The 25,656-nt window shown below is 36.3% G+C and overlaps 2 protein-coding genes across 15 annotated transcripts in view; one reads left to right on the top strand and one right to left on the bottom strand.

The window, feature by feature from the left end:
• FRA10AC1 (FRA10A associated CGG repeat 1) overlaps positions 1-20,916 on the top strand; it is a 47,423-nt gene extending 26,507 nt beyond the window's left edge. For 7 of the 13 annotated variants that reach the window (XM_084992964.1, XM_084992966.1, XM_005671294.4 and 4 more), the window contains 4 exons: positions 1,710-1,816; positions 6,250-6,288; positions 14,621-14,699; positions 16,340-17,471. In XM_084992964.1, the coding sequence (XP_084849090.1) occupies positions 1,710-1,816; positions 6,250-6,288; positions 14,621-14,699; positions 16,340-16,382 (268 nt within the window). In that variant the 3' untranslated portion in view covers positions 16,383-17,471. 13 annotated transcript variants of the gene reach the window in all.
• Positions 20,917-21,004: 88 nt separating this feature from the next.
• PDE6C (phosphodiesterase 6C) overlaps positions 21,005-25,656 on the bottom strand; it is a 70,769-nt gene continuing 66,117 nt past the window's right edge. For both annotated transcript variants that reach the window (NM_001375586.2, XM_084992542.1), the window contains 4 exon segments: positions 21,005-21,340; positions 23,537-23,693; positions 24,082-24,165; positions 24,277-24,351. In NM_001375586.2, the coding sequence (NP_001362515.1) occupies positions 21,279-21,340; positions 23,537-23,693; positions 24,082-24,165; positions 24,277-24,351 (378 nt within the window). In that variant the 3' untranslated portion in view covers positions 21,005-21,278.

The following is a 25,656-nucleotide window of genomic DNA, read 5'->3' as shown; positions in this document are numbered from 1 at the left end:
TTTTAATTTTAAATGATTTTTATTTTTTCCATTATAGCTGGTTTACAGTGTTCATTCTGTTTTCTACTGTACAGCAAGGTGACCCAGTCACACATACATATATACATTCTTTTTCTCACATTGGATGGTAGAATTTTTAGTTTGGAGTCAGTGTCAGATACCACAATATTCTTAGAAACTATATTGTAAAGCAGGTTTTCATAAAGTGATTTCCTGTGTCTCATTTAAACAATGTTTAATTGGAATTTGTCATTCCTAAAGGATTATACCTCTACACTCATTTCACATGTTAAAATAAGGCTCCTGTTGGGTGAGCTAGAGTGTGTCTGCCACATTGAGTAGGGGAGGGTATCAGCGTTCTGCAATGTACAGTATGTGTAAGGTCATGGGGCCTTAAAATCAGATGCCCGTGAATTCCTCTCAGCTAGTCCACTTACTAGTCATTTTCTTGGGCAGTCTCTGTAAGGCTCAATTTTATTATCTCTAAAAATGAGGATACTAAAGTTATTGTGGGGATTAAATGAAAATGCATATCATGTGCTTGACACAGTGCCTAGCTTCTGCTAAGTCAAGCATAATGAAGTCCCTGGCATTGAAGATGTTCAGACAAAATCTCTATGATCTGGCATGATTGTGGTGATTAAGTTTCATGTCCTGAATAATGCTTGAAAGTCTAGCAATAAGATTCTGCAGCTTTATAAAATATGTATTTTAGTATATTAATTTAAAAGCAGTTATTTTGTAAATTGCCTTATCTAGTATTTTAGCTATTAAAAATAAACAGCAATTTTTAAATTCTTAAAATTAGCAGAATTTTTTAGATTATTTGAATAGCCTTTATTCTCCCTCTCCTCCATGATACTGAAAGATATCAGAGATGTTTTTTTGACCTTGAGTTTCAAGCTTCATTTCAAAATTGAAATTATTCTTATGAGAGGCAAAAAATGGTTATTGTCTTAAATAGTATTATAGTATTTGGTGTAAGTATCTCATCAAACCTTATATCAAGTTTTCTTGAAAGTAATCCTCTCTGTTGTCTCTTCATCCTCTTTCCCAGTTTCAGCGTTATCACTTTTTCCTGTGCAGTGTTTCTTTTCTTAACCAGTTAAAGTCAATTGCTTCCCAGTTGTTTACTGACAGCCTTGTAAACCTTGCCTAAATGAGATAAAGCTACAGTAGTAAGAGGATAAGTGGTCGAAAGTAGACATATGAGTCAACAGTAAGCCCTTCCATTCTCCTTCCGTTATACCCTTTACTGTATTTCTTTAGTCTTAAGAATTTTCTATTTACTGGTGGTTTAGAACTAGTGCATTGGTTTCTTGTGTTTTTTTTTTTTTTCAAAGTGGTGGTAGATATGAATTATGTGGAGGAAAATCAGATTTGTTTTTGTAGATTGTTTTAAATGGCTAAATGATAAGACTATAAAGAGGAAATGAGTAAAACTGATTTACATTTACTAAGGTTTGTATATAGAACTTAGGAAGAAATAATTCTTTGTCTCAGAGTGTTCAGTCATCATAATGTTAAAGAATTGTCTTAATTAACATACAACCTAAAATATTTACAGATTAACTTGAGTTCCTTATTTTGTAAATTATAATTTTAAAAATACATTTTAACTATTTTGATTTTTTCTGCCTATTGATTCTCATTTTTTATGAAGGTCAGATGAAAAAGTTAATTTTAATTTTGTGTCGTTCAACATAAAGGAGAAAAGAAGTCAAGTCAAAAAAAAGAAAGGATAAAACCAAAAAAGATTGTGGAGAGTCATCACATAAAAAATCCAGATTATCTTCTGTGGAAGAGAAGGATAAAGGTAAAAAGGAATTGTAAAAATTAAAATATAATATTTAAATATAAAATATTAAAATATAATATTCACTCAGGTGAATTTCTGAACAGGTATAATCTGCCATATGTCTGAAATGTTGAATTTAATTAGTCAATGCGTTTAGAATTCTCTTCTATAGTAGTTGAAAGGAAACAGGTTGGAGAATTTAGATATAAATTTATAGTAATTTAAAAGGGCTTCAAGAATAATGTTGGTTTTGGTTAATTTTTAGCAGATAGTATTAATATTGTGATAGCATTCTAATTCCTGGCTTTGTCACTTATAGGCTTGTTACCTTGAGGAAGTCGCTGAATTTTATATCACTGATTTCAGTTTCATGGTCTGTGTGATTTTCTCACTAGTTTAGGAGCTTCTTGAAATGAGAGAGATGACACATATGTGTCCTCAGAACCTAACATGGTGCTGTGTACATATAATTAGTAAATTGTTAAATTCGAATCCAGGTCAACTGCTTCTTTCCAAGTAGTCCTTAAGCTATATAAAATAGTCATGATAATTATATCTAGCTCTTAGGATTTTTCCAAAGTTGAAATGAGATAATTTGTGTAAGCACTTTGTGTAACACATGGCACATAGCCATTATGAAGGTTACTGCTGGTGGCTTTTTCAGTCCATAATAAAGTAGAGTCAAACTGACTATAATTAGAGTGAATTAGACTTAAATTAGGTGGGTAGTGGATTTAATTAGTTTCTGGACAGTGTGAACATAGTACTTGGACAGGAGAGGGCTCCCTTGCTCTAGCTATGAAGATCATTAGATCTGTTGTATTCCTGCATGCAGTTTTTTCTTTTAACAATGTCATGGTATATTCAAGCATATAATATTGCCAGGTTTTAGACCTGGTAGACTTGATAGGTGGTGAGAGTTAAAATACTGATATTCTGTTGCTTATTAAGAAGTGGTATTTGAAACAAATTTTTTTTTGTCCTAAATCATCTACAAAATAAATTTTAATAAATGTGAGGATCTCATTTGAATTTTTAAACATATTTATTTTTCCTTAAATGCCAATAAAACATTTAATATGTCATATTTGAGGACTTTTTAGTATTCACTAGTATGTAATGTATTTATATCACAGTATGATACCATGTTTAGTCATTGCATATTCCAAATTAAAGAACTAGTCCCTACTTTGTAAAAGTTAATTCAGTACCTTCAAAATAAATAATGATGTAGCTGGATACTCAGGATTAGGGATGGGATTGCATCATTCAAATTATAATATATATGCGTGTGATCTTCCTTATAGATATTTTTCCTTTAGGATTTTATATTTCAGTAGATGACACCTCTGTCAACCTAAAAATTAATATCAGAAATCTGCAAATTATCCTTGATGCCTTCTTTTTTCTCATTTAAAATCCTATTAGTTTTACCCGCAGGGTATATATTTCTCAGGTGCTCTCTACTCTAGTTCAGACTACCATGTTTTCTCATCTAGGCTTCTGCTGTATTATTCTTACTGGTTCCACCACTGTCTTGTCATCCCACTTGCCTCCCCTTAGTCCATTCTGCATCTCACAGTGATTTCTTGCTCTTAGGATATAGGCAATATCTGGACAAAGCATGAAGGCACTATATTATCAAGCATATAAGTCTTGTTTCTCACTACTCTCTACCTCACTTTCACACTCCACCCATCTAGCCTTTCAGCTTCTAGAAAATGCCAAACTTATTTACATTTAAGGACCATGATGCTGTTTCTTTCTCACTAAAATCCCCCAGTCCTATCTTAACTTACCCTTCAGGTCTAAGCTTAAATATCACTTTCTTAGGAATTCTTTCCTGACCATGAATCTAAATTAGGAATCCCATTTATAATGCTGTCACAGCCCTGGAACTTCTGCTTCATTACACATGTGACAATTACAGAAAAGCCCAAGGAGGGTAGGGATCCTTTCAGCTGTGTTCATTGCTATATACCCAGCACCCCACCAGCACTTGTTAGGCATAAATAACAAAGAATAAGAAAATGAAAGACTTTGAAGATTGTTTCAAAGCAGACAACTTCAAAGATAGAGAGCTAAAGCAAAGTGGAATTGAGACATCTATTTCTTATTTACTCTTTATTCAGAGCACCTTTGATAGCAGAAAGTACAGGATATGGGTGGTTGTTTTTGTTTTTTCAGCTTCTTTTGTATAAAGCAGAAAATGACACCATTTTAGCAAACTTGTAGGAAGACCATGTCGACTTCTTTAATATCTTCTTATCTGGGATCATCTGGAACGAGGCTGATCTTGATGTGATACTTTCTTGCCAGGCCACCTTTGTTCCGCCCAAATTTGAAGGATAATTATTGAATGCTTAATATCTCAGCTGTTAACATTCCTCAAAACAATCTACTTTGTTGATTTTCATCCTGTCTTTTTAGGCTCTCTTTTGCCTCAGTCTTATCCTTAGGTATTGGAATTGTTCAGGGCTCTAATAGAACTTCTTATTTCTCTTTGCTTCCCCTGTGTGATCCCATCTATTACCGTAGCCTCAGGTTATCATCATACAAAATGTTAAATCAGTGGGTGGATGAATAGATAATTGGATGGCTAGATGGCCGAATGAATGAACAGAGAGCAAAATGTAAGATCAATAGCTTGTTTTTGAGGACCAGTTTCTGCTTTGGCAGGTATGAATACAACATGCTCCTGGGTAAATTGTCTTGGCAGAAAGTTCAAGATCTTACCCCTCCATCCTCTACCCCATCCTCAAATTCAGTTCCTTGAGTAGGCCTTTTCCTGACACCTCTCACCCCACTCCTCTCAGCTAGATTAGGTCCCTGTTACACATTCTGATAGCACCCTCCACTCTGCTTTAGAAATACGTATCACTCTTTGGAATAACGTGTTTATTTTCTGTTAAGGGACTATGTGTCTTACTTAATTCTTTATCTCCAATTTCTAAGCACAGTGTTTGTTCCACATAGCAGGCATTCAATAAATATTAGGTGATTTAGTGAACCAGTTTCTCAACATCAGAAATCAGCCCAAGAATCATGATTGAAGAGATATTCTATGGTTTTGCCTTTCAAAATATGGTCCCCTGTATTGTCATCACCTGGGAGCTTGTTAGACATGCCTCATCTTAGACCTTTCCAGGTCTCCTGCATTATAGTTGCTCTTTAAGTTCCCAGGGTGATTCATATGCACAGTGAGGTTTGAAATGTGCTCTTTATCATGTACTTGTTCTGCTTTTGCTTCAGCATCTCCAGGGAACAGGAAACCACTATCCAAAATATTCCTTTATATTTCAGATAGTCATAATTGCTAGCAGGTTTAATGTTTAGCCTAAACCTATAACTTTCCCTTTGGTGCCAATTATGTCCTTAGGCCTCCAGAGTAAACCTAATCTCTCTTTTTAACCTATAGACACTTGGAAGTAGATGTCATGTTCCTCAGATGACAAAAAAGAATATATTTTGAAAGTTTAGCTATGTTTTTATTTGCCCTCTGAAGACTAGGATATAAGTAGGAGTAAAGAAACAATGACGTGAAGCAGTTGCTGCAGTCCAGGCCTTGACTTTCTTTGGAATCTTTACCCTGTAGTTCTCACACCTGAAGAATCTGGCCTAAAAGGGGCCATATATGCGACAACTTTGGCTTATGTGACTTATCCAGGGAGGTTGGAGGAATTGTTACTCTTCATCTGTTATCAGTGTTTTGATTTAGCAGCCTTCAGAAATATTTTCTCTGAGGTCTTACTGCAAGAGTCTGCATAATGATGATTTTGGGGGTGGGAGGCGAGGGGCACACCCATGATATGTGGAATTTCCCAGGCCAGGGATCCAACCCAAGCCACAGCAGTAACAATGCTAGATACTTAACCTGCTGAGCCACCAGGGAACTCCCTAATGATGATTTTGTAGGAATTACTTTAGTAGATCTTCAGTACTTTTTCCATTTCCCTTACTGGGTAACCATTGTAGAACCGAAAATGTTTGTTTTATGAAATCATTTTTTGTGTCATTTTCAGTTACGAATTGCCACCTGTATATGATCTTTGAAAAAGTATTAAGAAAAACAAGTATTTATTTGTAAACTGCCTTCAGATGTTGAACATTTGGAGATAAAATATTGGTCATATTGCAGCTAATCTATGAGGGGTTTTTTTTCCCTAGCAAAGTGAGTGTTTTATTTTTTAATAGGTATTTGTTATTTTTTAATTTTTGCTAGGTATTCCAGACTGTATAAGAGCATAATATATACCTATCTCAAAGAACGTAACATTTTAATTAGGGAGATAAATCTAAGGAACATGAAAATTTGGAAAATAGTGAAGTGCTTTTCTGTTAGTAACTATATAGTGAACTTGACTTATTAGGAAGAATTCTGATTATAGCTATAGCTGTTCTATAGCTGTAAGATGATTCTTAACAATGCTGTGTTTTTTTTTTTCTTCCAGCACATTCATCCTCAGTGAAATCAGAAAATTCGATCAACAGTGAGTATCAAGTATTTATTTAATAAAAATATATAGATTCAGGTTATTTGCATTTTGACTTTCCCACAAATTGTAATTTGATGTAAATTATTTTTTGTTTTTGTACTATGTGAGCAAAATCATAGAAAAAAGACCAAAAGTGTATTTCTTCCTCAAATAGAACATTTGAAAGTTTCTTATTTCAAGTATAGAAGAACATAAATTTTTTTTCTGTTAAATACATTGGAGACACATTTTAATTTCATATTATAGAATATGAAGACAGAGAAACAGAAGAGGTTAGGATAGAAAATGAATTAGGGAGCTGAACTGAAATTTAAGAAATACTGCTTTTTTTTTTTTTTTTTTTTTTTTTTAAGATTGCACCTGAGGCATATGGAGGTTCCCAGGCTAGGGGTCAAATCGGAGCTGTAGCTCCTGGCCTACACCACAGCCACAGCAACACAGGATCCAAGTTGCGTCTGTGACCTACACCACAGCTCACAGCAACCACTGGGTCCCTAACCCACTGAGCGAAGCCAGGGATTGAACCTGCATCCTCATGGATGCTAGTCAGATTGATTTCCGCTGAGCCACAATGGGAACTCCAAGAAATATTGCTTATATTGCATAAGACTGAATTACCTCTGTCAATTGGTGATTTGATTGATCAAATTAAATATGTGGTTTGTGCTAGAAGGCAAAATATAAGCAATTGGTTGCTACTGGTCAGTTTTTTAATAAGTCCTATAGTTTTCACCAGATTGGATCAAGCCAGATTGGATTTTATTGAATATTTGCTAAAAATTTTATTATTTTTTTCCCTGCAGCACTCTAAAAAGTGTATAGGTCACAAAGACTTACAAAAATATATACAATAAGATTTTTTTCAAGGTGAAATCGGATTAATGGAAAAAAAAAAAAGAGTAGCCAAGTAAAGCTGGAGGTAAAATTAATACAGACAAATATTTACCAAAAAAGTCTTGCATAATTGCAAAGGTAGATCACAGATGTGTCGCTGTTCTTCCTAACAATCAAACCAAAGAAGAAAACCACCAGTAGAATGATTAATTGTACCCATAAAATATTAAAGAGAACTCACAGTGTTCAGCCTTTTCCAGGCAGAGTTTTGAGAGCAGAATCTCCTGTGGATTCATGAAAGGGGGCATCCATTTGTGATGTAACAGTAGCCTTGTATCTCAGCAGTAATACATACTGAATTTCTTAAAGACCTTGCAATAAATAAGCTTAGGGTCTAACAAAGTAGAGTTTAATGGCATATCTAATTTATTATATATGGGCTTATTTTATAGGAATTCAGAAAGGTGAGACTTGTAGGCTTACTTGGAAAGTTTATAAACTTAAGCATTAAATTTTTTCTGATTTTAAAATAATATATATTTACTGTGTCAAACCCAGGAAAATAATTTTGTAATTATTCTAAATTCCACCATTAAAATTAAATGCTATTAGCGTTTTAGTATAATTCTTAAAGAGATTTAAGTGTTCAGTAATCAGAAATTTTGCACTGAATAAAAGAAAAATAGAAATTTTAAGATATTTATAGTTTAAAATTTAATGAAGAGGGAGATGTCAGTGGAAGCATTCCTCTAGTTTAGGAATATAACAAATTCCTTATAAATTACTTTACTCATACTAATTTTATTTTTAACACATGTGAACTGTACTAAAGCACTGCCTTTCCACCCATACAAATCTTAATCTCTCAGTAGCTACTAAATTAGGTTAAGTTTTCGGACAATTTGTAGAACATAGTCAGGCATGAGATAATAGACTTACACCATCTGGGGATGGAGTAGTAAGTATATATATTTTCAGAAGACATACACAGTTAAGATGGGAGATTTTATTGTAGTTTTCACCTATTTCCAACTATACATTGCACTGAGAGGTATGAAGTCCTATTTAATGTAGAAAAAACATTGCCCTTTTCCTACTCCAGTTTTTCATTGTTAAAAAATCTTTGGGGGAAATGTCTTAACTTTAACTTATGTTCATCTTTAATTTCCTCTTCCCTCTCCTTTCCACTGTCTTCCCCCTTTCAGTCTTCCCTCACTCCCCAGAAATAGCCCTACATCTCTTTATCCTTCTCAGCTAGGTCAAACTTCTAGTGGTAGAGCAGGGAGAATACTATAGCCACCTGGAAGAACCCCCTCGCTTAGCTTGGTTCTTGAAGTAGAACCATTCCAAGTAGGAGACATGTGCTTTGTTATGGTATGCCAAACCCAGATAGCTTCTTAAGTGGTCAGTGATCTTTCTTGGTCTTTGCAATTTCAGAACTCAGATTTTGACGTTTCTTGTATTTCATTTTCATTTGGATAATATTCAGTTACCCTTTTATCTCCATTTAACATATGGATTATTAAAACCAAATCCAAAAAGAAAAACCTATTTCTATGAAGAGAAAAAAAAAAAAAAAAAAGAATTTCAACTTATATTCGTTAGCCACAATCGCAAGTGGTTTTGTTGTGTGCCTCATTTAATGTTAATAATAGGTATATAATATCCCATTTGCCCTTTTATCTATATCATCAATAACTATTCATCAGTGAATCAAATGTAAGTCCACTCTTGATACCTGAATTTTGGCAGATATATTATACAAGTCCACATTAAATGATTTGATCTGCTTCTCAGTTCTATGTATAAAATGAATATCAAGAGACTTAGTTTCATTGGATTGTTATCAGAATCAAATGATGATAGACATGTAAAAAGCATGTGTCTGACAAAGTCCTTGGTAACCTGTAGCAATTATTGTTGTTATATCAGAGAAAAGGAAAATACTGGACATTAAACAGATTTTATGTTTTTTCTCTAGAATTGTCAGATCAAAAATTAAATCTATAGAAGTCTGACCTGTCCATTTGTTATCATAATTGGAGAGTTGCCACTTCTTCAGCAGGCCAAATTATTTAGGTGTCATATAACATCTAGAAAAACCAAGACATAGAACTGTTTTCATTATTCAAAGCATATAGAGAAAGGTGTATGCAATTTGCATTACATTCTAAATGAACCATTGAAAACTTAAAGCAAATCAAGAATAGAACAACCAGGGAGTTCCCATCATGGCTCAGTGGAAGAGAATCCAGCTAGTATCCATGAGGATGTGGGTTTGATCCCTGGCCTTGCTTAGTGGGTTAAGGATCTGGTGTCGGTGTGAGCTGTGGTGTAGGTCGCAGACAGGGCTCGGATCCTGTGTTACTGTGGCTGTGGCGTAGGCCAGCGGCTACAGCTATGATTCGACCCCTAGCCTGGGAACCTCCATGTGCCATGGGTGCAGCCCTAAAAAGACAAAAAAAAAAAAAAAAAAAAAAAAACAACAACAACAACCAAAACCTTGTCAGAACTTAAAATTATGTCCCAGGAAGAAGGTTGAAGGAACCATAGATATTTAGCTTAGAGAAAAGTGAAGAGGGAAAGGGTAAGGAGGTAGACATGGAAACTGTAGATACTTGCAAGATTGCTACTTATTTTTGGTGACTGGTTGGCAGAACTAGAGTCTATGGATAAAAATAGTCCAAGGACAGATTTTTGCCTTAATTTAAGGAAAAACTTGTCAATTAGAACTATCTAAAGAAATGAGTCTGGAGGAATGCCCTGCCTCCGGAAGTAGTGAGGTGTTCAAATGTAGATTGGACAGCCACTTGTCATTGGAGATGTTTTTTGTTGTTTTGTTTTGTTTTTTAGTTTTTTAGTTATAGTCGATTTACATGTTCTGTCAATTTCTGCTGTACAGCAGAGTGACCCAGATATATACATATACATATATATATACATCTTTTTTCACATTATTTCATCATGTTCCATCACAAGTGTGGTTAGTTACATTCCCAGTGCTATATAGCAGAATCTCATTGCTTATCCACTCCAGATGCAATAGTTTGTATATACTAACCCCAAATTCCCAGTCCCTCCCACTCCTTCCCCTTCCCTCTTGACAACCCCAAGTCTGTTCTCCAAGTCCATGAGTTTTTTTCTTTCTGTAGGTAGGCTTGTCTGTGCTGTATATTAGATTCCAGATATAATTGATATCATATGCTATTTGTCTTTCTCCTTCTGACTTAGTATGAGCATCTCTAGTTCCATCCATGTTGCTGCAAATGCCATTATTTTGTTCTTTTTTGTGGCTGAGTAGTATTCCATTGTGTATGCATACCACATCTTAATCCATCCATATGTCAGTGGACATTTGGGTGGTTTCATATCTTGGCTATTGTGAATAGTGCTGCAGTGAACACAGGGGTGCATGTATCTTTTTCAGTGAATACTTTGTCTGGATATATGCCCAGGAGTGGGATTGCTGGATCATTTGGTAGTTCTTTTTTTTTTTTTTTTTTTTTTTTTTTTTTTTTTTTTTTTTTGTCTTTTGTCTTTTGTTGTTGTTGTTGTTGTTGTTGCTGCTATTTCTTGGGCCGCTCCCGCGGCATATGGAGGTTCCCAGGCTAGGGGTTGAATCAGAGCTGTAGCCACCGGCTTACGCCAGAGCCACAGCAACTCGGGATCCGAGCCGCGTCTGCAACCTACACCACAGCTCACGGCAACGCCGGATCGTTAACCCACTGAGCAAGGGCAGGGATCGAACCCGCAACCTCATGGTTCCTAGTCGGATTCGTTAACCACTGCGCCACGACGGGAACTCCCATTTGGTAGTTCTATATTTGGTTTTCTGAGGTATCTCCATACTTTTTTCCCTAGTGGTTGTACTAATTTACATTCCCACCAACAGTGTAAGAGGGTTCCCTTTTCTCCACACCACAGCATTTGTCATTTGTAGACTTACTACTGATGGCCATTCTGACAGGTGTGAGGTGGTACCTCAATGTAGTTTTGATTTGCATTTCTCTAATAATTAGTGATGTTGAGCATTTTTTCATGTGCCTGTTGGCCATCCATATGTCTTCTTTGGAGAAGTGTCTATTTAGGTCTTGGAGGTGTTCTACTTAAATAAGACATTTCATTCATTGGATAAGGGCTGGACCTCCAAGATCCCCTTTCTTTTTTTTTCTTTTTTTTTTTGTCTTCTTGCCATTTCTTGGGCAAATCCCACAGCATATGGAGGTTCCCAGGCTAGGGGTCAAATCGGAGCTGTAGCTGCCAGCCTACACCAGAGCCACAGCAACGCGGGATCCGAGCCGCGTCTGCAACCTACACCACAGCTCACAGCAACGCCGGATCGTTAACCCACTGAGCAAGGGCAGGGACCGAACCCGCAACCTCATGGTTCCTAGTCGGATTCGTTAACCACTGCGCCACGACAGGAACTCCTGAGATCCTCTTTCAACACAGAGAGTCAGTGACTTAAGTTCTGATCCCCACTTGCCAATAATTATTGTGTAGATTTGACACTGATGCAAATGCAAGCATCATTTTGTGTTGCCCATTCTTCTAATTATTTCATTAGCAATACCCTTTCCACCTCTGACAGTTGTAGCAGTTATCAAAGAAATTATTTATAGTTACTGTAACCCTAAAGGAACTAGATATTTTAGATTCATATTTAGATGTTATAGGTTCATAGGGCAGTAAGGGACCTTAAAGTCGTATAGTCTAATCTTGTAGATTTGATTCCCTGAGAATATTGGGTCACTTTTTCAGCATGTCCTCGTTCAGAGAGCGCTATTTTATAAAATTATTCTGAATTGATTGTATTTTTACTAAAGCTGGATCGTCTAGTATCAGAAAACTGGTGTAGGAAAGCTGGCATGTGGGAAGTACTCTCAAGAGGAAGCAAGAGAACAGGTGGTATAAGGCCTTTTGAAATTAGCTACCCACTTTCAAAGCCCTCGTAGGTTTGTTCTCTGACATTAACAGGTTAATACCATAGTGATAACTTTATTAGGCCTATTTAGTTTTTCTGTGCTTTCTTTATCTCAATGACTTTTCCTAAAAATAAGAGTAGGAGATGTTTTTTGTTTTTGCATATTCAGTTTTAGACACTGGCAGTTCCAGTGCTGGCCATCATTGAGCAGGAATCTTGTCCTTAAAGTTCTATGACTTTATCATCTTTGTGTGTGGATCATTAGAAGTAAAACTCTCTTCTCCCCCCACTCCCCTTTTTGCTGTTTTTGTTAGAATTTGTGCTAGAATAGATTGTTTTAGGACCAAAGTTCAGACACACATGTTGATTCAAGGATCAAAGTCCAGCAAGTAAAAGGCTAGTCTACACTGTGGCAAATCAATGCAGCTTTATTTTTGTGTTGTATTTGACTAAGGGACATTCTGTATTAACAGGGCAAATTTGTATCCATTCTTATTTGACTAAGGGTCATTATTGGAGAGGAATTATTTGCTAATGCAGTTACTTTGTGACATATAATCTTATTGTTGCATAATACATGTTTCAATATTTGATAATTTTTAAGGAATCTTTTTTTTTTTTTAATTTTAGGGCTACACCCACGACATATGGAAGTTCCCAGGCCAGGGATTAAATCCAAACCACACCTACAACCTATGCCACAACAACACCAGATCCTTTAACCCATTGTGCCAGGCCCCAGACCGAGGATTGAACCTGTACTTTCACAGCAACCTGAGCCACTGCAGTTGGATTCTTAATCCACTGCGCCATGGTGGGAACTCAGTATTTGATAATTTTTAGTTGACTAATATAGGGTGGTTCATTTGGAACATGTCTTGTTATATCTTAAAAATAGAAGTATCTTGGAGTTCCCTTCGTGGCTCAGTGGTTAATGAATCCGACTAGGAACCATGAAGTTGTGGGTTCAATCCCTGGCCTCGCTCAGTGGGTTAAGGATATGGCATTGCCGTGAGCTATGGTGTAGGTCGCAGATGCAGCTTGGATCTGGCGTTGCTATGGCTCTGGCATAGGCCAGTAGCTACAGCTCTGATTAGACCCCTAGCCTGGGAACCTCCATATGCTGCAGGAGCGGCCCTAGAAAAGGCAAAAAGTCAAAAGAAAAAAAAAAAAAAAGAAGTATCTTTATTGTATTTACTGATCTTTAAAGGTAGTATGTAATTATTCTTTCAAACACACACACACAAAAAAAAATGGAAATGCTTAAAGAATAAAAGCATCCCAGGCCTACAGGTAATACCATCACTGTTAAGTTTGGTTTTCCTTACAAACTTATTTATATACACACACATATACATATACACATATTAATAATACTTTGTATATTTGTATATACATATAGATAATGTCTTAACTGCCAGTTAGATTATACTATGTTTGCATTCTGTAATCTTTTTTGGGAGGGGGTCTTTTTTTAGGGTCACACCCACAGTATGTGGAAGTTCCCTGGCTAGGGGTCAAACGAGAGCTGCAGCTCCTGGACTACACCACAACCACAGCAACACCAGATCCAAGCCGCATCTGTGACCCACACCATAGCTCACAGCAACATGGATCCTTTAACCCACTGAGCAAGGCCAGGGATTGAACCCTCATCGTCATGGATACTAGTCAGATTCTTAACCTGCTGAGCCACAATAGGAACTCCCTGCTTTCTGTAACTTTTTAAAAATTTGATATGGCATGGATATTTTTCTGTGATAATACATATAGATATGCTAAGGGTTTTTGATAGCTGTATAGTATTTATTTAACCAATCTTAATCCCTAATTGGTAGGGATTTAGGTTGTTTTCTTTTGTTGTTATTGTTATAAAATGAACATCTTTATACATATCTGAGATGCTCATCTATTTTAAGTACATAATTAAATTTCTAAAAGCATTGCTGATCAAAGCATATCTATATATTAAACTGATTTATATTGCCAGATTTTCCTCAAGAAAAAGGTATTCAGAATTTTACTTCTAGCAGTGTATGAAAATGTTTCTTCACAGAAATGAACTTCTTCTAAGTCATGTAATAAGCATTTTCTTTTTTAAAGTCTGACAAATATTTTTTCATAGTTTAACTGGCTGGTCCTATATTACTAATTCAGTTCTTGAGGTCTTGATCCTAATGTAAATATACTCTCCACAAAATCTTAACCTGTATGTCTTTTGTATGATCAGTAAAAAAGGAGAAACTAGATTAAAGACAAGTATATTGTAGGAGATAATTGTTTTAAAATATAGAGTTCATATTGGAATTGCTACTTTAACTCAGTATAACTTAGAGAAGTTACCCATGAGACTTTAAATCTTTGGTCTTTCTGCTGAGGCTCTTTGGTATATCTCAGCTTATTTATTTATTTTTAAAAAGAATTTATTGGTCTGTAAAAGTGAATTAAATTTTCAGAGAGCTATAAAAATTAAAGCTAAACTGCAGTTAATTTAATTGCATTGGGTAGTTCAAAATGTGTTTTAAATGTAATATGCACATTTTCAAAAAATCTCTTTTAAATGAACAGGAAACTCTGATGAAGAAGAAAGTACTTCAGAATCTGACCTTTGGAAGGGCCCACTACCAGAGACAGATGAAAAATCACAGTAAGTCCTGATATTAATAGATAATGCATACCTTCTGCATCATCTAGGAAGCTATGAACACAGCCTCTTTGATAACAGTTAATGAAAAACTTAGTGTCATGAATGTCTGTTTAAAGCCAGGGAACACTTAGCCTGATAAAATCAGTTTATTCTCAGTCATTGTTTGTGGCCATAAACAGCCAAGTCATCCAGCTCCCTCTTAGTGAGTAAATCTTTTCCTCAGCTCACCTTGACAGATGACCCCTAGTCTTTACTTAGGTTCTTTCAAAGAGGCACTGTTTACTAGCTTCCAGAGAAGCCTATCCATGATATTTTGATTATTGTAAACCTCTGCAGGGAAGCGCCTTGAAGATAATCTAGGTGTAAAAGCTCAATGCATGCCTTGTTCTTTGCTGTTGGTTGGAAGAACTGTCTGGATATAGGCTGGAATGTTAGCAGCTCTTGTTACTGGGATGTTCACCACTTGAACTTTATATGTTGAAAGAGGATAAAATAATACCTACAACATAGAGTTTATTGTGAAGATTTAATAAAGAATATAAAGTACCTCATATAGTACCTACCAATATAGTAAGTTCTTAATAAATGTTAGTCCTGTTTTGTTAGTCTCTGGGCATATTGGTTCAAAACTGTATGTATATTTAATACTCAGCAGCTCTATGAAGAAATGTAATCATTTTATAGATAAGGAAACTGAGCCCAGAAATGTTAAATAACTTGCTTACGCAGCTGATAACTGATAGAGCAAGAACTTAAACACTGTCTGATTTGAAAACCTGTACTATTTCCATTGTATCACTCTGGCTTCTAGCAGTAATACTTACTTAGTATTTTATAATTTTTCATAATATTTTAACACAGTATTATTTAATACCTCCTTTCAGAGTTTTGTTCTTTGTTTTGGATATAATCTTCACTGCTACAAATACATATTTACTGTTCTCAGAGTAATAAAACCTTCAACCTAAGCAGATTTCCCCTATTCCTGGGAGTAAGACTTGTATTCCTCGTTAAAATAGCTTCTTTTTCATTCATTTTTTGATCAGACTCTAATTTGAAATGAGAATGAACAGAGTAAGCTATAAAGTCAACCAAAAATGTACTTAAAAATAAAATCGTAGGTAATAAATTCACTTAGGGAGAGGTGTTTAACATATACGACATCTTAATCGGTCTGGGTATAGTTATTTTGGAAGTCAAAAATTATTTGATAGGAGTTCCCATGATGGCTCAGTGGTTAAAAAATGCAGCTAGCATCCATGAGAACCTGGGTTTGATCCCTGGCCTTGCTCAGTGGGTTAAAGATCCAGCGTTGCCATGAGCTGTGGTGTAGGTCGCAGATGCGGCTCAGATCCTGTGTTGCTGTGGCTGCGGTGTAGGCTGATGGCTACAGCTCCAATTGGACCTCGATCCTGGGAACCTCCATATGCTGCGAGCACGGCCCTAAAGAGGCAAAAAGACCAAAAAAAAAAAAAAAAAAAAAAAAGAATTATTTGGTAGCTGAATCATGAAATATATTGATGTATAAAAGAATCAGCAAATATGTTAGATTAAAATGTTTTATTTTTATTAATCATATAATGTGTCACCTTGTAATTTTTTCTATTTGATTTTAATACATATACTTTTTTTTAAAATAGGGAAGAAGAATTTGATGAGTATTTTCAAGATTTATTTCTGTGAGAAGGAAGAAAGATGCCTACATTCCTTAATGTGAAAGTATACTTTGAAACACTTCACAAAAGTTTTGTCTGCAAATTGGAATTTGAGTGGTTTGTCTTTGGAAATAAAAATCCAGCTATTCTTAGCATGTCAGATGCTTCGAAAGTTTTTCAGTTCTATGAGACACTTTTCCCTGTCCCTTATATATCTTTTCAGCTGCTTCTATAGCTCTCTTCCATCTGTAGCTCCTAGAGGATGGACCTAGTACACTGTACCGAGATCCATTGTTCCTAAATTTTGTAGATTTTTTTTTCCCCCACTGATTCACACTTACCTTCCCTTGCCTCAGTTTATATTATTATGATTATTGGGATTCACAAAATCATAAAGTTGATAAGGTATGTCTTCAAACTCTTCTTTGATACACTGGCACCCCTCTTTTGAGTACCCATTTTGTCATCAGCTGCCTTTTTTTTTTTTCTTACATTTGTCTTGCTTCTTTCTCACTTCTGTCACTTAAGGGAGTTCATTATAATCAAATTTTAGTCCTTAGTGTATGAGTGATTTATTATAAAGTAAATTAATACCACAGGGGGCCAAATGAGGTCCCAGTAGTCTAAAACAAGATGTATTTATGAAAATTGACTTAACACAGATGATGCAATAACATAGTTTAATTTAATAGGACTGTGTGCAGAGAGTTTGTCTCAGATACAGCCAGGCAGATATGGATACACTTACATGTAGAGATACAATATAAAATATAACTTCTTAATTTGGGGTCCCTATAGGCAGGAGTCAGTGCATGTGCTTCAGGAGATCTAAGCACCCCTAGCTAGAATCTGTGTGTAAATATTTGTGGTTATGTATGTTTTGGAGAAAATCCATAGTTTTCATCAGATTTTCAAAAGGACTTATTGATTTTTTTCCAAAAGGTCAAACCTGTTTTTTGTAAAGACCAAAGAGATGACTAGAGAAGAAGATGCATGATTTGGTGCATAAGAGAGGACCTGTAGAAAATGATCATAGCATTCCAGTTATTATGAAGATATGCTGTTTTAAATGACATTTAAACATGGAATGATTGGCATTAAACTGCAAAAGAGGTAATTTTAGTGTCTTATTTTTAAATGGTATGAGAGACTTTCCTTTTATTAAACAGTTGTTATTCATTAATTAAATATTTATCAGGCTTCTGTTATGTGTGAGACAGTGAGCTGGACATTGCTACAAAGGAACTATATAGGAAATAATTATGTACTCATTTCTAAACCATCAGAAAATAGTAAATCAGTGTTGGTTTATTAACCAAATAAGTAGACACAGCATGTATGTTGTGTCTTTTTCAGCTCACTATTAGGGAGTGAAAAAGAATCTTGGTTTCTGAGGAAGAAGTATTGAAATATCCAGCAACAAAACTGATATTAGTGATATAATTGATGAAGCTAAAATATCTTTATAGTAAAAGTGGTCATCAGAAAATAAAATCCTTGGAGTTCCCATTGTGGCACAGTGAGTTAGTGATCTGGCTTGTCTCTGTAACATTGCCAGTTTGATCCCCTGCTCTGCACAGTGGGTTAAGGACCCACCATTGCTGCAGCTGTGGTGTAGGTCTCAGCTGTGGCTCAGATTCGATTCCTGGCCTGGGACCTTCCATGTGTGGCTGAAAAGGGGCGGGGGGACAAAAAAGAAAATCCTTGCAAAATTTGGAGTTTCCTGGTGGTTCCACATGCTAAGGATCATTGTGGCTGCTGAGGCATGGGTTTGATCCCTGGCCTGAGAACTTCCACATGCTGCAGGCATGGATTATGCCAAGAATGTTCCTTTAAATTAAATATTCATCACAGGTAATATGATCTTTTACAATGCTATTGTTGATTTTAGTAAAATTATAGAATTAAAGAATGATTAGGGGAGTTCCTGTCATGGCGCAGTGGAAACGAATCTGACTAGGAACCATGAGGTTGTGGGTTCGATCCCTGGCCTTGCTCAGTGGATTAAGGATCTGGCATTGACGTGAGCTGTGATGTAGGTTGCAAGTGTGGCTCACATCTGGCGTTGCAGTGGCTGTGGTGTAGACCCCTATTAGACCCCTAGCCTGGGAACCTCCATATGCCACAGGTGCAGCCCTAGAAAGACAAAAAGACAAAAAAAAAAAAAAAAAAAAAAAATGACTAGGAAGAGTATTTAAAGACTGCTTTAGAATAGATTGATATATTTGGTATTGCAGATATCATTTATGGACATCAAGTTCATTTATAAATTTAGATCATTGTATATAATCAGTTTTTAATCCATTCATACACAGAGGCAGATCATGGAAGTCTTTTTTTTTTTGTCTTTTGTCTTTTTTAGGGCCACATTTATAGTATATGGAGGTTCCCAGGCTAGGGGTCAAATTGGAGCTGTTGCTGCCCACCTACTCCAGAGCCACAGCAACACCAGATCCAAGCCGTGTTTGCGACCTACACCATAGGTCATGGCAACACCAGATCCTTAACCCACTGAGAGAGGCCAGGGATCCAGCCTGAAAGCTCATGGTTCCTGGTTGGGTCTGTTTCCGCTGCACCACGACAGGAACTCCTAGAAGTCATATTTTAAAGGAGTCTTTGAAAAGGCCTCAACATGTGTTTAGAGATTAATTCTCCAACAACCCTATCTCAAACTTGGCTATAGTGTAGTAGTGGTGTTCAGCAAACCATTGGTTTGGGATGTGAAGTTATGCTTTCTTACACCTACTTTTAAGCGAAGTTCTTATATTTGCAGACCTTCAGTGGTGGCTCATCTCTGAGTGGTGGCCCCTTTATTTGTTTTTTAGTGAATGAGGGGGCAGTCATTGTGCTGACTGTTATTTTTGGATCCAAATTACATAAGGCTAAAGGAAGAGAGTTACACAGTTTCTAAAATAATCGTAGAAATAGAGGTTCAAAATTATTTAGGCAATGGAAATGAGATGTTCCTGTATCACCCAAGGTGATGACTTACATAGACAGGAGTCATTTGGGTGTATATATTACCTTCCAGGCATTCCTTGTTTATATCTGTTTGTTATGGTATTTATTCAAAATATTATTCATTCATGTTTGAGTGCCTTGTGCCAGGCACTATTAAGTGTGAGCCGTAGAGCTGTGAACAAAACAGACAAATATAGACGAAAATCTTTCCTATCATGGACCTTACATTTTGATTTCAGAAGAACATCTTATGATTCTAAGAAGCTAACTTGTGAAAATATAACAAGTGGTGATTTATTTCTCAGCTGCCATCTTCTGTATCACAGACATTTTAGGTTCATAGATTGTCGGGTTAACTCATTATAATTTAGATATATTTTACAAGGAAATCTATCGTGTAATTAATATTCACTCTGTTTTATAATTTGGCCAGTCATTATAGGTAAGAAATCTTAAATTTCTCTGGTGTACAGACATGTACCATGTAGTTAAAATAGTTGATTGCCTTTAGTTTCTCTAAGTCAAACACAGAATGCCTGGTTGATAGCTCTAGTAATCACTTTTTTAAAGTAACCTCTGTTGCAGTCCTTCTAAACCACTTTTGATAGTAAAATTCTTGCATAATCATACATGCTTCTTAATAATGCATAGTCTTTATTAGCTGATTTAACTTGTATTAGGATTATCCAGCTAATGTCTTATAAGTTGATAATTCTTTTAGTGAGAAAAATATATTTAGTTACACATTAAATAATTGATTTTAGACTTAGTAAAGGATGGCATAGGACAGTGACATACTTTTAAGCTGCTAAAAGCTATGTGTGGGCTTTACTATTCCATTATCAAGGGTAAAAAGTAGAGGAAAGTGATAAGCATTTCAGATGGAATAACATTTAGCATCCTTTTTCCTTGTTTCTTATATGGTATTTACATACATTATAAATTCTATATTGTATTTACTCTTACATTAAGACATGTTGATGTAGTTCACCTTGAGGCTCAGAGGAAACAAACCAGCTAGTATCAATGAGAATGCGGGTTTGATCCCTGGCCTCACTCAGTGGGTTAACGAGTGTTGCTGTGAGTTGCAGTGTAGGTTGCTGACGTGGCTCAGATCCCGTGTTGCTATGGCTGTGGTGTAGGCCGGCAGCAGTAGCTCTGATTTGACCCCTAGCCTGGGAACTTCCGTATGCCGCAGGTGCGGTCCTAAAAAGCAAAAAAAAAAAAAAAAAAAAAATGTTGATGAGAGATCTTTAGTTCAGGAAGGGATTCGAGGTATGAATCATGATTATTAATGTTGTGGGTCAAATTGTGCCCCACTTGAAATACTTACATTGAATTCCTGACCCCAATACATCAGAATGTGGCTGTATTGGAGATGGGGCATTTAAAGAGGTATATATAGTTAAGGTAAAATGAGGTCAATCCAATATGACTGGTATCCTTAAAAGATCAAGACACTGACACACCAGGGGAAATTATGCGAAGACACAAAGAGAAGATGGCCATTGGCACACCAAGGAGAGCAGTCTCACAGGAAACGAACCTTGGACTTCTCATCTCCAGAATTGTGAGAAAATAAATTTCTGTTATTTAACCCACCTAGTCTGGGGTGTTGTTTTGTTATAGTAGCCCTAGTAAATGAATACAATTAATAAGAACTTTAAGAAAAAAAGAATTGGTGACTAGTTTCAGGATTATATTATTTTTAATTTAAAACAAATTGGCACCGGAAATGCACTTATTTTTGTCTTATTTTGCACTTTTGTTGAACTTTATTTTACCCTCAGGGTTTTCAGGCTAGCAATATATTTTCTGATGATAAGACACAGGGTAGCTTTTCTGAAGATTCTCTTACTGTTACTTGATGGTTTGCTGAATGAAATTTGCTTAAGTTCTTTTGAATGTTTTCTTTCTTTCTTTAAATGTAGAAACAATATTTGAAATTTAGACCAGTTGTCTATTACAGCATTAGACATGTTTTGGACTTTTTGTCGTCACCACCACCTCCTGCATCTTCTGCAGCTAGGAAAAGGAAAAAAAGCAGTGTTATTAGGAACCAGTGGCTATATAGTGGTTTTGTTCTAATCTTACAATATTAGTATGACTTTATAGCCTAATTAGTACTTTTAACCTATAGCAAGTACCAATGAGAATACGGTTTGACCATTTAAAAGCTTGAATTCATATTCAGAATTGAATTAAAAAATAAAATCTAATAAATGATTAGCCAATTAATGTCTCAATTCCTCAAAGAGAACTACTGGACTATGCAATCTGGGAATCTGAGTTGTTGCTTTGTTCCAGGCACAAAGCTTGTTGCCTGGAGATAAAATAATATTCATAGTTCACAGAGACTTTGCAGTGTGGTAGGAAAAAAATTCATAAGTAATATTTATGCAAATAAAGTATAGAAGATCCATATTCAGTATACTGAATACTAAAAAAAAAGTCAGGAGCCACTTAAAAGAACTTACTAGCCTGTTCCTCATAAAATTGAGATAAAGATTATTCAGTGTAATTGTACTAAAGAAATACCTTTTCTTTTCAGTTGCTCAGTAAGATGACCATTTTTGTTATCTTTTTGAGTTGCAAATCAGGGACTTGCCAGTGTTCCCTGGAGGACAAACCCTTAGCAAGGCCCTCAGGCAACACACTCTCTGGGAGAGCTGCCTACATTCCCAGCTCCATCTGGTGCTTTGCCCTCCTTGCTCTCTTGACTCCAGCTACACCAATTTTTAAGTTCTTCAATGCACTGAGCTTATTTCCACTTAAAGGCCTTTGTGCATAGTCTATGTATACCCTTCCTTTCGAACTCCCCCTCCTTTCTTTGCTTAGGGAAAGCTTACAGTCTTCAGAGTTTAGCATAAACATCCTTCAGGAAACCCTTCCTTGAGGCACCAGGTACACACCTCATGCTTCTTCTGATAGTTAGATAAACTATTTTTGGTGTACCATCTGGCTCCCCAACCAGATGGTAAACTCTGTGAAGTAAGGACCCCTCTTTCCCCAGGGCCTAACACAGGGCCTTGTACAGAATACATACCCAATAAATATGTAAGTGGATGGATATCAAGGATTCAGAAACTCCTGTTTTTATTCTGTTAAAGGATATCCTGAACCCCTTAAGCAAAATGCTTTCTCCCTCTGTGTTCTTTAAATACCACTAAAGACAATAGAACCATCTAAGAAGAATGTTACATCTTCTTCATCATAAAGCCTTTCCAGATAGAGATGATTTCTTTGTTAAGCAGTACATTTCTTGGGCATTCCCTTCGCTCAGCAGTTAACAAACCTGACTAGGATCTATGAGGATGTGGATCTGATCCCTGGCCTCACTCAGTGGGTTAAGGATCCGGCGTTGCTGTGAGCTGTGGTGTAGGTCGCAGATGTGGCTCTGATCCCTCGTTGCTGTGGCTGTGGTGCAGGCCGGTGGCTGTACCTCCCATTCGACCCCTAGCCTGGGAACTTCCACATGCTGCGGGTGTAGCCATAAAAAGCAAAAACAAAAAAACAAAAAAAAAAAAAAGTAAGAATTTCTTACAAAACCTTTTGAGTACTGAGCTCTCAAAAGAAAAATAGCATTCTACTTTCAAGATGACTTTTGAGTCATCTGATAAACTAATAGGTGATCCCAAGCATCTTAGCAAAGGCTTTCTGAAAATTCTTAAACCTAATAGTGACTTTAGGAGTAGAAATTTCATCAGGAAGCACAGCACTGAGTATAGACATCTAAGGCACAGGCAGATTCTTGTCAAGTCACCCCACTCAGTGGGCCAGCTTTGCTTTACATACAAGTAGGGCTTCCTTAGGTCTGGAAGTGAAGCTAGAGATCTATAAAACCTCATTATATGGAGAGGAACATTAAGCTCAGAAAAGTTAGGCAAGTTGCCCAAAGTCTAACTGCTAATGCATAATGTTAGTACTAAAAACTCATTATTCTGCAAGCTATCTCAGGAGCCACCTTTGAGAGTAGATGAAGAAACCTAGCCTTAACTCCTACTTCAACTGGACCCATCAATTCCATCTGAAATTATAAGATCTTGTTTGAAGGGGGGAAAAAACCTGAAAACCATTAATCAAACATCTTATGACTGCCAGTCTGTATACAATAAAGCACAGTTCCTGTTTGCATTTACTTTTTATGCTTTTGTCATGTGAGATTAAGCTCTGCTTGATTTCCAGCTACTTTATAAGAAGCCAAAACAGATTCCATCTAACCTTTTTCAGTCGTATTTCCTTCTTCCTGCTTTTTCATCTCCTCTTCAATTACCTTCATCTTTGCATCATACTCATCAGCTAAGGATTTCCATTCCACTCTGTTGTTTTGAAGACCACTCAGCATAGGTGTGATTTCTTTGTGAAACCGTGAGAACTCCTAAAGAGAATTTTAAGTCAGAAACTTCTTAAATCATAGTTTATTTTTAGTACTTTTAATATGCACAGGCAGAACTGTAAGGAATTGTTATGGTGCTCAGAGTTGCTTAGGATGAGGTTAACTCAGTGCCTCGGAAATGGGAAAGTCAGCTGCTGTCTTTCCTGCCCACCTAAGTAAGTCTGTTTAGTTTGCTTATATCTGAGTTCTCTCACCTTTCATTCCACCCCTGAATGAGCGATTAGGGCAATACATGAAACTACTTTGGAGAAACAGAGACACCCCTAACTGGACTTCCTTGTGGCTGACCTTTTGATTTAGGTTACAATTTCAAAGAAAAATACTCATCCTGAAGATTATGTATTTCACTCAAAACAATTTGTTTACCTACCTTATATACAAAAGTACAAACAAAATCAATAAATCCAACTTGAAGTTTAGGCAGTTCATCTTTTTTGTTTCTGTCCATCATAGGCTAGAAAGAGAAATACATTCTTTAAAGATGGTTATCTAAGAGTCAGTGAACAAAACAGACTGATTTTGTATTGATAATTTTTAATAAGCATTTTTATGCCAGGGTCTTTACAATAGGTTGTTGCTGCAGCACTGTTCTCTCCAGATCTCCTTGTTCCCAAAATTCACTGGCAACCAGAAGTGCTACCTGCAAAGACAAAAGATGCATTTATGAAAAGGACTTTTTAATAGAGAATTTGTATTTTATTAGTATGAGTGACATTTAAGGATAGAGCTTATAGTTAATGCTTCAGGTATTGTCATAGCATATGTTCTTTGGTTTTAAAAAGATGTCATTTACAGATTATATTGAAATGGGGAAGGGGATTTTCTTTCTACTTCAGTGTAGTAGACCCTCTCTGGGAGAGCCTATCTCCTATTTGCTATTGCCACCACCTCTCAACAATAAAAAGGGGAGATGAGCGAATGTTTAACTCCATTACACTGTACTTCAAGCTCTAAAGCTTCCCAAATCCTTCACTTGTCCAGCTTCTATCTGATCATCTAGTATGTACCTGCACATGCATTTGTGCACACCTACTTATGCACACAGTTTAGAACACAACTTCACTTGATATTTGAGTGTTAATTTATATATTTTTTAAAAACCAATATTTACTAAGTTTATTGAGCACCTACCAGCTGCCTTCCATTGGCATAAGCCAGACTTGCCAAAAGTAAGATGTGATCTTTCTATTTAAGATGCTCACAGTCTAATGAAGACAGTCGTGTAAAGAATGTGGTGTTACAACAGTAGTAGTATGAACTGCTATGGATTAAGCAGAAGGGAAGTTGCATTTCTGCTGTATCATCAAGGATAGTAATAAACTACTAGTTTGTCGATAAAGAAAGGAAGCCTATATGCAGAGATAAAATTGAACATCCAGAGCTTATGAGAGTAGGAGCTTAGAGCGCGAGGTAGTGACATGGAGAGCGTGAAGAGAAATAAACTGGGGAGCCTAATAGGTCATGTAAGCTTTGCTGGCAAGTTTGACTTGATTCTCTGGGTAAGTGGTTCTTATCCTTTGAGCCACAGGGTCCCCCCAGAGTGCACTAGTCACACAAAAAGGTGGATGCTGAGAGAGATTTAAACCAAAGTAACTTTTTTTTCCTCTTTTACAAAGTGATCTTTGTCCAACTTTGGGGGGAGAAAAATAGTTTTGCTCCTTTAAAGAAAAGTTGAAAATAGTAGGGAGTTTAGAGGGCTTTCAAGCAATACAGTGGCCAAGCAGAGCTCTATTTATAAGCAGTCCCAGCAGCAGCTCAGGAAGATTGGAGAGTTCATGATAAGGGAGAGGCACTTGGGAGAGGCTGCTGCCATAGTTCTGATGAAAGAGGGAAAGTCTGAACTAAGGTGGTAGCAAGAATGCTTGATAGGAATGGGTTTGAAATGGGGAGAGGGACTCAAGCAAGACCCCAGTTTGTGGCTTGGTGATTGTGTAGATAAAGTATG

This window comes from Sus scrofa, chromosome 14 (genome assembly GCF_054392235.1).
Source record: "Sus scrofa isolate SSC_HxYL_T2T_F1_AM1 chromosome 14, Sscrofa_HxYL_maternal_Yorkshire_Landrace_v2.0, whole genome shotgun sequence".
NCBI classification, from domain to species: Eukaryota; Metazoa; Chordata; class Mammalia; order Artiodactyla; family Suidae; genus Sus; species Sus scrofa.
Note: the sequence above shows the minus strand (reverse complement) of the source record. Positions and strands in the feature narration are given on the sequence as shown.